At 40.8% G+C, this 16,841-nt stretch overlaps 1 protein-coding gene across 1 annotated transcript in view; it reads left to right on the top strand.

Moving 5' to 3' along the window:
• The window catches only part of szt2 (SZT2 subunit of KICSTOR complex), a 109,079-nt gene that overhangs the window by 43,798 nt on the left and 48,440 nt on the right, over positions 1 to 16,841 (top strand). Inside the window, exons 44-50 of the mRNA XM_078285561.1 lie at positions 25 to 177; positions 529 to 631; positions 1,317 to 1,431; positions 3,296 to 3,383; positions 8,012 to 8,130; positions 9,326 to 9,490; positions 11,452 to 11,536. Of these exons, the coding sequence (XP_078141687.1) occupies positions 25 to 177; positions 529 to 631; positions 1,317 to 1,431; positions 3,296 to 3,383; positions 8,012 to 8,130; positions 9,326 to 9,490; positions 11,452 to 11,536 (828 nt within the window). The remainder of the gene's footprint in view (positions 1 to 24; positions 178 to 528; positions 632 to 1,316; positions 1,432 to 3,295; positions 3,384 to 8,011; positions 8,131 to 9,325; positions 9,491 to 11,451; positions 11,537 to 16,841) is intronic.

The following is a 16,841-nucleotide window of genomic DNA, read 5'->3' on the forward strand; positions in this document are numbered from 1 at the left end:
TCATTTTTGGTCTCATCCTCACAGATTACAACACAGAGGACAGCTACCAGCCCAGAGACTACTTGGCAGCCACCATGCAGTTCATCCCAGGGCACTTTGCTTGTGACGTGGTATGGAGCACAATCATTCACATTCACCCACGCCTCAAGATGGGGCCCAACATGGGGGTGTCCAGGGGTGAGTGGCAAATCTGGTGATAAATGATTTAAAACATAGGCTAAACCTGGCTTTTAGGTATGGGTTCGCTCCCAAAATGGGTCACCGGCTGTTTCAATGAACTTGGTATCCAGGCAGAGTCACTAAATTTACTTGTTTTTGTTCCCAGACTAGAACATTTTAACAACCTAGGAAACTATAGTACACCTGATAATCAGTAATTAATCACTTCTCAAGTGTTACTGTTCCTGTAAAAATGGAAGTCTGCCTATTCCCCTCTACAATAATGTTGATCCTGTTAGTGAAATCACTGGGTTTAGTCAGCAAATACGCTAAATCTGTCAACATGTTTTGGTTCTCTCCCTGTGGCAGCTATCCAGGCCCTGCGCTCTGTGCTGAATTCCTTCTGTGTGGTCAACAGGAAGAACATGTTCGTCTACCAGGAGCGTACAACCAAATCAGTCTTCTACCTCAGGTTAGCCTCTCTCATCAATGATCGGCTTCTGATGGTTCACCGGATTTCAAACTCGGGGCTCGCAGATTATTTTTGTGTGACCCAGTCTTATTTGGTGTATGGCACTCAACTGAACTGAACAGAACAGTGTTTTCTCAGTTTTCTCAATTTTTAAATTTATGAATCTACGGGCCACATAATAACAAAGACAAATAAAAAGCAACTTTTTATTACTAAAAGGTCAGTCGTCTTGCTTTAGATAATGCTAGCGGCCTGCTGTTCAACGTAGTGTATGCTAAAGTGTTAGCATGGAGCACCGGGGCCGACGATCTACCAGGGACACATGGGTGATTTTGGTGTCGATCCTCTCATCACTTAACGGCTCTGTCTTCTAATAACCTTCAGCAGTCGGATCAAGCAATGTCTTCAGAATCATATGTATCCATTTTAAATTCAAAACACCAACATTGAGTCCTGACCCAGACTTTGAAAATTACGTTCATCCCTGTTCAATGTTTTTGTGTTTTAAGTTTTTTGTAATTCTTAAGAGATTTCTGCTTTGCTTGGTAGAATACAGTGGGTTGGATTTATTCCCACGATGTTGGATTTATTCCCACAATGTCACAAGTACATGACATGCACCTTAGCCCGCTGATTCGCAAGGACACCCCATGCCACTCCCTGTTGCTCCCATTCCTCTTCCCAGGCTTTGTGAAACGTCTCAAACGGGGAAGAGCTCCGACACGGACGGCAGCCTCCACATGCCTCGCTCTGTTGGGCTCGCCAGAAGTCAAGAGCCCATATTCTCTGAGGACCTTGCGGTAAGATGACTAAATGTGATATAGATCCTTTTTTGAGAAAAAAAAAAAAAAAGTACAACTATTTCAAATGTAAAACTCATTATGGCATCTTAAATGTTACTATTTTTTGAGCCAAGGTTTAAAATAATTCATAACTTCAACCTATTAATTGACTGATTTAAAGGCTCAATCATCTTGATGTTGTATCTTTATAGGGATGGGCCAGAATAGTTGACTAGTTGATCAACAATTGACTATTCGACTAGCCTTTTTTATTTATTTATTTATTTATTTTTTTAATTCTTGACATGGAGCTATGGTAAACTATATTTTACACTGTGTTACTGGTGTTTTCATGTCTACTAATTTGATATAAGCCAATAACGCCTAGATCTATATGCCTAGATCTATATTTTTAACCGGCAGCATGCAGCACTCCATGCTATGGCTTATTCATTTTCTCGTTTTTTTGTGGCGATGCCAGCCAACTAGCCCAATTTTCTGAAGGTTGTGGAAAGCTGTCTTAAGTATACCCAATTCAAGTTTCATCATTCTTTCATCTAAAATGTCATCACACAAAAATTGTAAACTAGACCAAGGCTGCAGGTCCATGTTCAACAGGAGCACAAAGGAAGAAGTAGGTGAGAACCATCTTTTAGAATTCTTTGCCCTTTTTCTTTATTTAAGAAAAAATCGACAAGCATTCAACCTCAAAAAATGGACACCTCATGCTTTTTCATTATTAAGATAGCCAAGAAAATTTGCTTCTCTTTGTTTGACCCATGTTCAGTATAGAGGAGGCATCAGTGACATTTCCTGCAACATTTAAAGGGAAGGTTGTTACCATATATGGTTAATTAGGGATGTATCTTTATGTTAATGAGTGACTGTGCATGAGCATGATGGTGGTTTAGAATATGTGCCATTTATCAAGGCAGAGTACTTATAGGTGTGCGTACGCACATTTGATAAAAAACTATTTTCTTGTATGGATGAGCATACAAGAAGAGAATTTTGAACCTTTTCTATGTAATGTTGATAAATGAGAGGAACCATCTCCAGCTCCTCACCCTGGATGGCGAGTTGGAAATCCACTACCAGCTCCTTTGTCTTACTGACATTGAGCTGCAGATGGTTCTCCTTGCACCACCCAATGAGGCTCTCCACCCTCAGTGACTGAAGGTACAGTCCCATGGGGCTAATACCAATCCATGTGCTACTCTGCAGCCTGTCCGACGCACTGATCTGGACATTAACAAACTGTGGCCTGCCAGTTAGATAGTCTATAATCTAGGTAACCATGGCGTTGTCCATCTGCATCACTCTGAAGTTCATCTCAGTGGTATTGAAAGCACTGGTGAAACCAAAGAACATGATTCTCACCATATTTCCAGGCCTCTACAGCAGGGAATAAGCCCTGTGGAGCAGGTATATGATGGCATTGTCCACTCCTACACCGGCCTTGTATGCATATTTGAGAGGGGAAGGGAGTCCATCACCATTGTAGGACCAGCCTCTCAAAGGTCTTTATTATAGGAGTTGTCATTAACACCTGTTTATAGTTATTGAGGACACTAGTAGGCGTTCCTTCTTGGGCACTGGGACAATGCAGGAGGTTTTCCATAGTGGAGGTCTCCTGGTCAGACTCCAGGATGTATAGTCACATCAGTGGGTCATGTGAGGATGGCCTGCCAAGCTTCAGGATGGGGGTAGCTGGAAGACAGGCTTTCCACAAATATTGAACACACACAGGTGACACAGCTACCAGTCTTAAAGAGTAAATTGATCAATGAGTGTGTGTCAAAGGTCAGTGTACTCCTTTAAGCATTGTGAGTGTTGGTGTATTCCTGCTTTGTTGACATCTTTGGTGTTTCTCTCCCCTCAGAGCTCCAGGTCTTCTCTGGAGGGCTCTCGGCCAGTCGGACAGGTGGACAAACACATCCTGCTGCTGGTGCATGGAGTAGGAAATGCTGGTAAGTGATGAGGAAATATGAAGGGCTGGGAGAAGTGATGACTGATATGTTTTTGATTGACTATATGTCAGATGTGGCAAGGGTATTTTTCTCAAGTAGTTGTGCTGTTACTCCAGTTTAGTTCAGCTGGAGTAAGAGTGCTTGTCTATAAAATTGAAAATTGAAAGTGCATGTAAAAGTGTAGCTCACTTAAAAGTACTGAAGTACTTGGTTTTTACATTTTTCAAAATTTTTAAAATGTATTCTTGCTACTCTTATGTTGAAAATGAAAACGTACTCAAGTAAAAGCTGGAGTAAATTCTGAAAACATCACTCAAGTAAAAGTGAAAATACAGACTATCGTCCAAAGATGATTTCCCACTTTTTACCGTGTGGCATGTAATGCCCAAGCTCTTATCGGCACTGATCCTGGCTGGATGACATGTAGGGGGGATGGATCACTATTTTGCTACACTGGCTCTATGGCCACCGTCACAGATCACAATCATGATTCGCTATCTTGCTACACTGGCTCTGTGGCTACTGTTATGTATGCTATGCTGCAACAGCATCGATTATGCATCAAAGCTGTGCACTACTGTGCAGATTTGCCCCGCCACCATGGAACACGGTATGTTGACATAGAAATAGTTGCTAATCAGTTCATTAATTATCTTAATTAATGATATCATTAGCATAACTGGTTATGTTTAATATGCCATTATATCATTAAGTATAATAATTTTAGAGTTCAAAAAAGCAAAGTTGGATTCTATGTATTATTTTATCTCTTGAGCATTTTTAAATGTTGTTCAGAGTGCAGTGTTTATTGATGGTTTTAATGGGCAGGTCATGGCACCAACACAGGGGTATAGGGGTTCCATTGCTTGTATAGCTCAGTGGGCAGAGCAAGGCACTAACACTGCCAGGGTCAAGTAGTTAGGCAGGTGCAGAAGAAATGGGTGCATGCAAGGTGATGAATAGTTTGGAGTGGGCCTCTAATTTGAATTTTAAAATTGTATTATAAATATGTGTTTAGCTTACCTATAGTTTTATGTTTGAACATTAACCAGCAGAAGACAATGGTATCTGGGATCACAGGACTCATTTGGGCCAGCACAGCATCACTTACATCCATTAACAACAAACTGCGAACATCTCTCTTAAAAGAAATGTACAGCAAGCCCAGATGGATCCCATTATATGAAGCAGATAGGTCCCTGACTTCGCCATATGATGTGTTACAATGTAGTCAAAAAGATAAAGTATTGCGCCTGGTTTGGCTACTCACCAACCTGAAGTCTCTTGCAGCCCACTGTTGTGCTTAATTAATCACCGGGGGGAAATTGAGCTGTCGTCAGCAGCATAATATAATACAGCATTGTGAAGATGAAAACCGTATTTACTCTAACTCTGGAAATGATTAATTCACAAATTGACATTTCACAGTGGTATTTACAGAAACGCACATTATCTGTGGATAATTTGTGGACAAACATTGCTCAGCCCCTCCTCACCGGCTAAGGCTGTCGAGGGGGGAGGAAGGAGATAGGCTAGAGAGAGCGAGATTATCCATAGATGACAAAGCAGTTCTCAACAACCTCCCAACTGCCCAAGGCTAATCCTGTTGCTTATGCTGTTGCGGGATGAGGCATCGGCGAGCTGGACGGCAGTCAACACAAATGAACGCCTGAAGCGCTGCTCGGCACTCCGCGGAACGAGCCAGTGACTGATGCCGCTGCGACAGCATTGACAGCGTGTCGTCGTGAGGGCGAGAGACATCCATAACAGCAGACAGCTCTGCTAACATCCTTTTCTCCACCGCTGCTGCTGCGAGTTGAGGTGCAGCCCAATAATAGGTGGCATTTCTCACCAACTTGTTCAGTCTGTGCGCGTCCCATGAGACGACGCCACGTCCACATGCATACCCGCTCCCTGGATGATGACTGGAGTTAGGGATCCAATCCAAGCGCGGCAAGTCGATGCTTGCGTCCTTGTGATCAACGATCTTCCCAAGAACATGAGAACGGAGAATGTTACTACAGTTTGAGATGAGCTGTGTGCTTGAGGTCACACGATCAATTAAGACGCACAGCTATTTTGTTCGGTGCTTCCCATTCATTGTCGTTGGCCCAGTCATAGGGATGGGACGATATATCGAAATTCAATATATCGCGATACAAAAATGTGACAATATGTATCGTGGGGTAGAAAAATTTATCGCGAAATTAGATTCATTTTATTCTGCTGTAGTAATCACAAATGAGATGGCTTGTCCATCAAGCTCTCCATCCAAATTATCTTATTTGGACTTTGTAATGACATTTTTAAATTGTTGTTGATTTGTGGCTCAGAAATAAACATAATTCTGCACAGTCAGACTTTGTTGCCATTGGTTGTATAGAATCGTGAACCTCATATCACGTATTGAATTGTATCATGAGATAAGCATATCGTCCCGTCCCTACCAAGTCACCGCCCGCTGCGTCCTCAGTTGGCGCTGTGTAGGACACAAGAACACGTATTTAGAAAGACCCTTGTCTTGTTGGGAGTCCACCAGCTCCTTCCTCTTATTGACATGAGCTGCAAGTGGCTCTCAACTGAGACAAAGGATTTTTTTTTCTCAACATGCATTCTTGTGTGTTCTTGTGTCCTCCATGATGCGTTTGACATGATATCTAATGGTCCAAGTATGATTCCAAAACAAAGATTGCTGAGGACAGGATGGATTGTATACAAGTCTCGTATGTAAGCATAATGTATTTAATTAATTTACCATTGCTTGGGATCAAGCCTCCTCCCGCCGCTTAAAGTGCGTGTATGAGTAACAAAATGGATAGTATGCATTTGATCATATGAAGTTATTTCAGAGTTATGTAATGGAGAGAGGACTTTTGCTCTGTGCCTCTGCTTAATATACAGTATATTATGAACTGTATTTATGTAGACTATTAGCTTTGTGGTGCCTCGATGACTGGAAGCTGAAACAGTTGAAGCAGATGAGGTTCTCAGACAGAAAGGCATGAGTGTTTGATGCAGCCGGCTGCAGTACCCACTATAGGCGTCTTGATGGCACTGTGGCACTGGGAGCCTTCCTCGAGCTCGGTCAGGTTCCGATTACATCAGCCCTTCTCAGCCTGAATAAGAGTGACTCATTAAAATTATTCCTGTGCTTTTTTCCCCTCACTGCACATTGAACCCATCTCTCATTTTGGAACTTTGTATAGCTTGATTTGAAATCTTCTTGAAGTGTCTGTGTGTATGTGTGTGTGTGTGTGTGTATTATGCATTGATGTCAGAGAGGCATCGCCAAGGTATCGTGTCAACAGACGGAAATGTGGAAGTTAGATTGTCACATTGGTCAAGTTACCATTAAAGTCACAATGACACCGCATTTTGAGAGCATCTTGCTTCCCTAATGTGATGTATTTCATGTTGAAACAGGATGTTGGGGTGGGACATAACACAGTGAGAGATCATTCAAAAGTGAAAACCAATGGAATATCAGTTAGGGAGAGAAAGGCAGTTTTATAGTTTTATCGTTTTATAGATAGGAGGGGTAGAACGGCGAGATTGTTCAAAAATCTGTGATGGTTTTATGGTTGGAATTTTTTATGTACGCCTGCTGATACACAATGAAGTCACCACTAAAGATTTTCTGTTTTCCAGGAAGTAAAAGTAATGAGATTTTGATATAAAAATACAAGAAATTATGTTTTGATCATTTTTTGGCAGAAATTGTCAAATGAGAACTTGTAGTAGCTCTAAAGCTAAATGGTAAGTAATCTTAAATGATATGCGGCTAAGTCTGACAGTTTTGTGGGGACTGGTAAAATATACACAAATATGATACAAAAATAACAGTGTTTTGAACTACCAAGGCTACTTTTCCTGTGGAAAGGTCTGTTCCCATGAGACTTGTAGCATGACTTGTTTTGTTTCCATAGGAGGTGAAAGTGGTGGGAGATGAGGGACTGTGTATAGCTTATTATTTTGTATAAATATTTTTTTAGTATAGACATCACTGAAAATATCTGAGTGTTGCTTGCTTTATGTTTTTGTGGTTACACTCTGTTTACCTGTGCAGGGACTACAGGTGAAAATTAGCATTTTTGCTAACTCTGGAGGAGTTGATGTGATTGCCCCTTGTCCCTGTTAGGTAAACTATTGAACTGAACTAAAAATCACTGCACAGCCCATGAATACATGGTTGCTAACCTGAAATAGTTCCAAAGATGAACCGCGGCTACATCAGCTATATTGAGGTAATGCTATTTGGGTTTTAAAACTTCTGAATCTACAGAGTTTATAATAAAAAAACAATAATAACTTGCTATTACTAAAAGGTCAGTCTTCTTACTTTGGATAATGCTATTGCCTTACTATCACTCAACATAGTGTGCACTAAAGCCTTAGCACGGAGTACCGGAGCCAATGATGTACTAGGGGACACGCATATGATTATGTGTATGTCTATGTATCACTTAACAGCTAAATTGACCAATGGGTCAGTCTACCAAAACCTGGTGTATTCCTGCTGGGTTTTGGGGAGCCGCCCTGACCCACTCTCCCTAGGTTTCTCTAAGCAACTCCCTTAAGCCCATTCTGTATGTCTCTAAGCCTCTCTAAGCTACTCAATCTTTGTCCAGGTCCAGAGATCACAGACGAGCTGGTCAAGGTGCTGCGCAAGCGCCTGGACGAGACCACCCTGGACATCATCACTGTCATGCTGGTCAGGAACTGCAAGCTGACACCAGCTGATGTGGAGGTGAATTTCTCTCTGTTGTCTCTGCCCCCCCCAACAGCTCAAATGCATATCACAGCCTTTTCCAGGGTAAAGAATTTGTGTGAATAATTTGTGTCTGAGACTCCTCTTTTTTTGGCTTTTTTTCATCCAAATTTCACGCTTTTGCTTGATGACAATGATTTGATGTGATTTTGGATTCATTTTTGCTTTTGGTTGCCAATCATTATTTGGATGCCAATCATTTATTGTCAAAAAGCCAAAATGCACACTTTTGCTATCTATTGGTTGAACTCCAGCACTGAAGCTCTTACAAAGATGATTTCCTAGTTTTTATTTCATCTCATTGTCCTTTAAGCAATATTCCACTTAGTTTTAACATGGGGGTTATTTGGCACTTGACCACCATGAAAACCAGAATATAAACTACTCACCAAGATCAGATACAGCTGGACGAGTTTGTAGCATTTGGATTTTTACTTCCCATTCATTTGAATGAGGCCAGAAAATAGACTGAACAGTTTCAATAACAGATCCTGCTGCTGTGATTTTCAGTTGACTTTTGGTCCAACGTTTTAGAACATAATTTCGACAAATAGCATGTTATTGATAGAAGAGAACATAGCAGGGGAAATACCATTTAGATAGAGATAGTTCCTGTTTGGGAGACCGGATCTACTTTTATTTTTAAATACTAATTTTACTGTAAACCAATGCTATAGCCAAAGGCTATTTTCGTGGCCTCATTCAAATGAATGGGAAGTAAAAATCTAAATGCTACAAACTCGTCCAGCTGCATCTGATCTTGGTGAGTAGTTTATGTTCTGGTCTACATGGTGGTCAAGTGCCAAATAACCCCCATGTTAAAACTAAGTGGAATATTGCTTTAAACCCTGCCTTAAAGCCCCTAAACCATTATGTCTAATGTAAGAATACAAAAAAAGAGTATAGTTGGATTCCTCCCTTACTGAGTATCAAGGGGGGAAAATAGCTTTTTAAAAATGTTCAGATTGCAATGTTTGTTTTTGTGTGGTTCTGTGTAGCTGGTCTGTAGTTGTGCGTAGGTGGTCCTGTGTAGCTCAGTGGGTAGAGTACGGCACTAACACTGCCAGGGTTATGGGTTCCATTCCCACTGGGGCCACCCATGCTACACATGTGTGCACTCATCCTCCTGTAAATTGCTTTGGATGAAAGCCTTCACCAAATGTTCTGTGGTCAGTTCATCCAGCCGTCGGGCTCTCCAGCCACTGAGGTGATGGAGTTCAGCCTTCCCCGGTACTGCCTTCCCTGGCTGCCTGCCGTGGCTCACTACCTCAGGCAGAACCTGCTCATCTTCCTGCATCTACCCAAGTACACCGACAGCAACACAGCGCACCACTTTAAGGTACAATCCGGCCCCGCTGCTACTGGAGCTACCTCAGCATTTTGACTTCAATGGATATGTTGGCATTTTTACATTTTCATCAGGGCACTTGACACAATGTGGGAAAAGTTGATTTTGAATTAGCACTTTGCTTAAGTGGCTTGTTAGCATTGTTAGCATTCCTCATAAAAGCCTGATAAAGGAAAGTACTAAAAATGAAATATTGAACTTTTCTTTGAGGAAACAACTAAGGCCACTGCTTTGGTCGACCTGAATTGCTTTGCTTGAGCAAGTGCAGTTTCTCTCTCTCTCCACCATAAAACTAAATTCCCACCAGGCATGCTTGTCTTAGCAGACAAATCCATCATCACAACAAAAATGTTCACATCTGTCTCAGATAAAAAAAACTGACAGGAATACCTTGTGTGTCACTAATTGTCTTTTCCCATTGTTTTGAAAGTCAGTGAAGTCTGGGAACTGTAAGTTTTTACACAATCTTTGGGTGGGCACAGATTGTCATACTGTACTCAGGTCACCCATTAGATGTTATCTGCATAATGCTCTCACTATCGCTGAGTGTCTGAATCAAAAAATGTGGAGGACATCATGAAGGACATGCAGCTATAAAAATGTGTAATTTGTGCAAAATGTCAGGTACAAGATGCTATAACACTCTAACATATTGAGACAGCAGAATAAGCAGGACAGCGCTGCGTTGTGACATTTATATAGATAAATTGGCTCTGGTTTTTACATGGAAGTATCAACATGAAACCTCTGATTTGTCGATCGGGCAAAAAACATATTTGTCGCGTAATTCTTTGTGAACAGCTCTAGGACATCATCTGGCTATTGACCTTATTCACACGGTGGCCATTTTGAATACCAAGATGCATACATCATCCATCATACAAGCATTTATCATTTCATAGATTCTTCACTGAAAAACATATTTGAAATGAAACGGAACCTCAAGAATGCCTAGCCTAGGTAGCTACTAGCTAGCTAGTAGCTTACTAACTAGTAAGCTAACTAACTTCCCTGCTAAATTCAAAAAGTCGTTGGTTGGTTGTTGCTCTCAAGTTTGCTAGCTAGTTTGGTAACTGTTAGGTTTATCTGAATTTTGTCTTCACTTTTGTGTTGAAGTAATGTGCCAGTCTTCCGAGTTTCCCACCCCAAGTGGTCAAAATGGCTACCATGTGGATAAGGTCAATGGAGACAGAACTGAACAAAATATTAAGCATTTTCCACACAAGAAGCACCATCCGTTGATAGATGACAGCTTGAATCTTGCAGTCTTGCATTGTTTTTTTTATTTTATTTTTTATGTTTGTCCCTCACAGCAGTATACAGTGCCTCCCTTAAGAGATATTACTGGGTGGGCAATCTGGGCTTTGTGATCTTTGTGATCTACCAATTGATCGCTGCCTGTCTTCCAGTCAATTGCAGAGCACTTTGTAAAGGAAAAGAAAGAATAACCGGGGAAGTATATAGCTTATTTGTCAGGTTCAACAGTCATCCAATTGCACGTCCTTGCATGGTTACAAGCTTACCCGCATATACTCTTAAAAAAAATGTTGCTGCTTGCACAACTCAGAACTTAATAGCTATGGGGAAAAAGTCTTGGTAACTGAAAACCACAGTAAACAATCACTCACTCTTTCCCAAGTCCTCCAACTACTTTGAATGATTTGTTGACTTGTAAAAATCAGTCAATGTGCAGGGCGCTACTTGCCACACAAAAAGGCAACACACATTGATGGATGACAGTTTGAGTTATGCAAGCGCACTACATACAGCTCTATTTAAAGCGATCTGGATAAAAAATGAATGAATCCGAGATATGGGATACCCTCGGCTCCGCACAAGTGTGGCAGAGACTAAACTCACTTTGACAAGTCTCATTGTGATGTATGAAATAAATGCTGACTTGTATGGTTTTAGTTTCCCGGGGCTGATTTGTTCTCCCTTTCTCTCTGCAGCACTACTTCCATTTGAGCAGCGAGTTGCCTGACGGTGATATCTACCTCTACAATAAACCTGGGGGCCAGGGGACGGGAGGAAAAGGTAATCACATTCCCCCGGCTCAGCATCCCTTTGATGCCACCAAGCCTTATTCTTCCTCTGTGTGTGTGTGTGTGTATGTATATAATGGATATATGGTTTATTTACAAAGACAGATACAACTGCTCGTTACATTGTGTCATTGTATTTTCAGCTATATTAGGTCATTTTCAATACCAGTTCTTGAAGCAGGTTGGTAGTCAAAAGCAGCACAGAAATGAACCATGTCTATTCAATTATGTGGAGACGGATGAGTTGTACATGCAGAAACGCATCTCAGCTAGTGTTATCCAACAGCTAAGGACCTCCAATATGGCTGCCATGGGTGTGTTACATCATTTAAAGCCCTGTATTTGAGGTATAATTTAAAAGCTCTTCAAACAGTCTCAAATCTGGCTTTCTTACCCTGTATGTTCTTACTCTTCTTCAGTCTTTCTCTCCATCATTACACCTCTTCTAGGCCCAAACACCTACATGGCATTCCTCTCCCTCTCTCTCTTCTCTGTTCTTTATTTCTCCCTGTTATTGATTTATTTGTATCCCATCAGAACATTCCGAGTGTGTTCCTCTATAATTAGATAGCTGTTCCCTGTTTACCATGTGCAAGTAATTTCTTGGGAGCTTTGAGCTTTTTTTTTTTTTTCACTCAGGTTTTAGCTCAGCGGTAGGTTTTTTTTTTTTGTTTTTTTTTTTTTCCTTCAGCTCTTCCTTCTGTTATTGTTAAGCTGCTGACTTGGTGGGAGTGATATCATGGGATATGCTGACAGGCCCTTTTCCTATTTATAACTCCCACATTAAATGCAGAACAAATTATCCACTGCCTGCCTGGCATAACTAAAAAATACTACGCTGATTTCCCTTGTTCTGTAGTGACACAGTGCTAATTTCTTTGATAAGCACCAGCACAATTCTTTTCCTGAGGTGGCTTTCTTCTTCTTTCACACTCTCCTATGCACGTGTAACTTTTCTCACCAAACCGTGTGCACGTGTATAGGCTAATAACCAGTTATGCATTTCTCTATTGGATAATTTATGGGTCTCTTCCCTCCACTCACAACACTCATGTAATTTTCAGGCGTGTTTTTGCATTTAGTCTGCCATCCTGATTTGCCCTCCCGTCAGAGATGATTAGCTTGTTGTGGGAAAGCATTACAGCTATCTTGTTCATTATATGTGGTTTGCTGACAGCTGCAGAAGTGCCATTTGACTTTGTAGAAAGATTCCTTATTTGAAGTATATGCATTAGGGCCCTGGATGCTGGACTTGTGGATTTGATACCAGGATTGGATTTGATAAGTTTGAATAGAATAATTTACAAACTTCTCTTTTCATAAAAGACTGCTTTAGCAAAGTTTATGACATTAAGATGAAACACGAAATGGTAGTGGTGCGGGAGAAATCGATACCATGTGATATTGCAATATTTTCCCCATTTATCAATATGCTAACATCAAGTATTGATATTTTCTTTGCCGTCTGAAGACTGTTAAGGGGTATGGTAGTAGCCCAAAGGTTAGAGAATCAGGTTTGTGACTGAAAGGTACCTGGTTCAAATCTCTGGATGGATCCCTCACCAGCTACCATACCAAAGAGCACCCAGTTGCTCCAGGGACGCTGCTCATTAGCCAGTGTAGGACTGTGGTTGTACTGGGCAGAGTCCCAAATGTGGATGGAACTGTATGAATGTGAAGTGTGTTGCTGAAAAAGAGCATGTGGACCCAGTCAACCTTCCCTGGATGAATAAAGGTTAACAAAATGAACGACAGACCACATAACAATGTTCTATCAAATGATGTTCTTGAAAATGGGAAAATAAAGTCATCCTTGAATTTCCAATGAATGCTCGAATGTAAGGCTTTGAGTGTTTTCAGCCATCATTTTAATTGATTTTGAAATTTTATTGCCTTAAGGAATATTATTTCTTTTTTTTATTGCAGTCAAATGGAAGAAAGATGTAATAAGTTGAAATATACTGCTGTATCCAATTGCAATACATAGTGCTTTGAAAATTGTGGTATTATTGTATCGCTATTATTTTATGGTGCAATTGTGGAAATAAGATCATCGTATCGGGAGCTCTCTGGGGATTCCCGCCTCTAGTCTCACTTTAAAATGACCTATTTGTGCTTGTCAAATTGTAAACACCACCGCTCGCATGGAGAACTTTGTTCCCCTGCTCTTGTATTCGTTTGACTTCCACTCTTAACTACTTTTTAATTGCCATGAGGGGAAGCTCTGACTCCATCTCATTAATTTTGGGAGCTGCACAACAAGGTGCTTAAGTTATTTGATATTACTTGATCCCTGCCCGGCGTGTGAGATAATTATGTCAGCGGCAGACAGTTGAAGCAGTGTTTTGGCAAACCAGAAAGAGCCTAGTCTTGCACTGTTGTATCCCGCCAGCCAATTAATGAAATGTTTTCTAATGATTCCTAGCTGCAGTATGAAACATGTCTGTTGAATCCCAAGAGACCCGCCTCAGTGGATGGTTGTAGACTGATGAGCATGTTTTCCTCTTTCTTTAAAAGACCATTGTAAGTGCAGACTTGTTAACACGTGATTATGTGTAACAACGTGGGGTTTTCATATCTCTTACTTAGGACATTTCACTAGAAATCCTGTTGGTAGCACAAGCTGGCATGGATGAAAGGCTAGAATGAATGAGATGAGGAATGACTCCCTCCTTTGAGAGGCAGACCACGGTCGTAGCTTACAGTCTAGTGGTTGCACTGTTACTACATGGGACCTGTGGTTTCACAGTTGTTGCAGCATATGGCTGGTAAAGTAAGCAGAAGGTAGAGTGTTCAGACCACAAGATGTCACCATTCTGTTAGCTGGAGGTACAACATGCATGTGGTGCCCCATCCACCTCATGTTCTATTGACCTACACACTGATGCTGACATTGGTATGGGATTTTGGGATGATACCATGCTGAAATAGTATAGTAAATAATATAAATAGCATTGTCATCAAAGAATTCTTAAATATGACACCAAGAGACATGTGTAGCATGTCTGAAAGCAAGAAAGCACGATGATCTGTTTTTCAGTAGGATGCTCTGTAGTGGAGAATAATAGATCCCATCTCAAGAGCTATGCTATTGGTGATATTAAATATTACCAGTTGTCTTTAACCCTGTACTGTTACAGAAATGGTAGGCTAATAGGATACGCAAAGACAAATTATTCATATCCCACCTGTCATGAGTATTTGCCTGCGCTGTTACCTGCATGCATGATAGCATGTCACAGGGTTGAAGACAACTGGTAATCAGCAAAAATACCAGCAGTGTGCATATAGATTAAAGAAAATGGACTAGCCTACATTGCATTTTTGTTTCCCTCAGTAATGAAGTGAAAATGTTGTGCCTTTTTGTCCATGAGAAGGCAGTTTCATAAGAAAGTGAGAGAATGCAAGAATGAAAGAAAGAGATAAAGAACACATCCAAAAATAATCGGCAGCCAGGCCTATATGCAGCCTAAATATGGTACAACATTATGGAAAGGACCCTACAGAGAAATGAAATGTTTTTCTTTACCTTTCGCTTGATCCGGTCTGTGTGTAACCAAGTCTCGCTCAAGTCTCGTGAGAGCTGAGTTGTTGCAGGAAGTTACACACAGACCGGATCAAGCGAAAGGTAAAGAAAAACGTTTAATTTCTCTGTAGGGTCCTTTCCATAATGTTGTCAGACACTTATAATAACAATCTGAGCCTGTCAGTGGCAAAAACAAGCACTTTTAGTGGACGTACATTGGCGGTGTGATTTGCCCTGTCGGATTACATTGCAGCCCATTTCGCAGCTGCCGGCTGAAGCGATCTCGCTCAATACTGGACCAATTTCAAAAATTGTTGTCCGCTTTAGTCACTTAGACAAAAAGATGGGAAAATAGGGTCCAGGTTGAAAAATACCGAAGTTACCCTTTAACACAATGGGTGTGCTGGTCAGGCTCAAGGAGCACATGTGGAGGACAGAACAGGGTGTTTGGTTCTTGATATTACTTGACTAGTTTTCTATAACTAAAAAAGGAAACAAAAACAGAAATAGAAAATATTATTTGTACTAGTAATCATCACAATAGAAAGCTTATTTACACAATAAACTCAATATGAAAATTCCAACATTCATACTAAATCAATATATTTACAAAAATTAGAGGATAACTGAATTCTATTAGAACTAGATTACATAATAAAGGATAACAAAGCGCTAAATTAAGCAAAATTAAAAGAAAATTCTACACATGGGAAATCAAGCATTGACTTTTACCAAATAAGCATTGGGAAAAAGAACAATAAACTTGCATTAGTTATGCAATCAATTCAACCTTGACCAAACAAAGAGGAGCCCCGGTGTACTGCTGCCAAAACAGGCGAGGCCAGCAGCTTCCATTGATTTAAAGGCTGCCCATCAGTCAGAAGCTCAGTGAAAATTAATCCTTTGCTGGGTAGGATTTTCAACAGTCATAATAGCTGTGTTAAAACATAATCATATCATATCAGCGAAAAGGGGCAGGAGCTCAAGCACCTGCAGTGCTCCCCTCTGCTCGTCTATGCATCTTAATGTATTTTTTGCTGAATGACTACTAACTAATGGTCTTAAGTTTTGTCCAGTAAAAGTAATGGATTGGATCGGTACTTGGTTCAGGATGATACTTGAAGTTTTAATGCTGTAAAATTGGACTGGAAGTGAAAAATTAGTATGGGTGCATCCCTAATTCTGTCTTATGGGTGTCTCTGATGTTGGCCCAGGTACCATGTCGGAGCTGGTTCAGCAACTCTTACCACCTTCCCAGTTCAAAGGTATCACCATCCGTATCATGTCCCTCTTCCAACCCTGCACAACCATCTTGTTGACTGAAGCCCATGCTGCTGGCCCTGTGCGTTCTGCTCTTTGTCTTTTTTTTTTTACATGGCATTTCTTTGCAGTGCTGTATTTTCCTCAGTTCAGGCTTTCTTCAGCATTATGTGTTTGATTAAAAAGTGGATTTTATCTCTGAGTTGCCCTTAGCTCCAGCATGGATTTCTAAGGTGCATGAAGTGTGGTGTTACTGTTCTTTGAGCCACTGTATCTCTGCTGTTGAGCTTAGATGTGTGTGTCCTGAACTGCCTTTTGTTTCACTGACTATAAGTTCAGAGAACATGTGCCATGATACATAGTTTAATTCAAATGAAAATAAATTAAAACAGTTGTCTAGCCTAAGTAATTCTGTGGCGTGTCATTACTTTTCCACTAGGTGGGTCTGCAGAGCCAATTATTGTTTTAAACCTTTATAAGTAGATATAAATTAATGGTCTACTCTCTTCTG

The sequence above is a fragment of the Centroberyx gerrardi genome, chromosome 9 (assembly GCF_048128805.1).
Source record: "Centroberyx gerrardi isolate f3 chromosome 9, fCenGer3.hap1.cur.20231027, whole genome shotgun sequence".
NCBI classification, from domain to species: Eukaryota; Metazoa; Chordata; class Actinopteri; order Beryciformes; family Berycidae; genus Centroberyx; species Centroberyx gerrardi.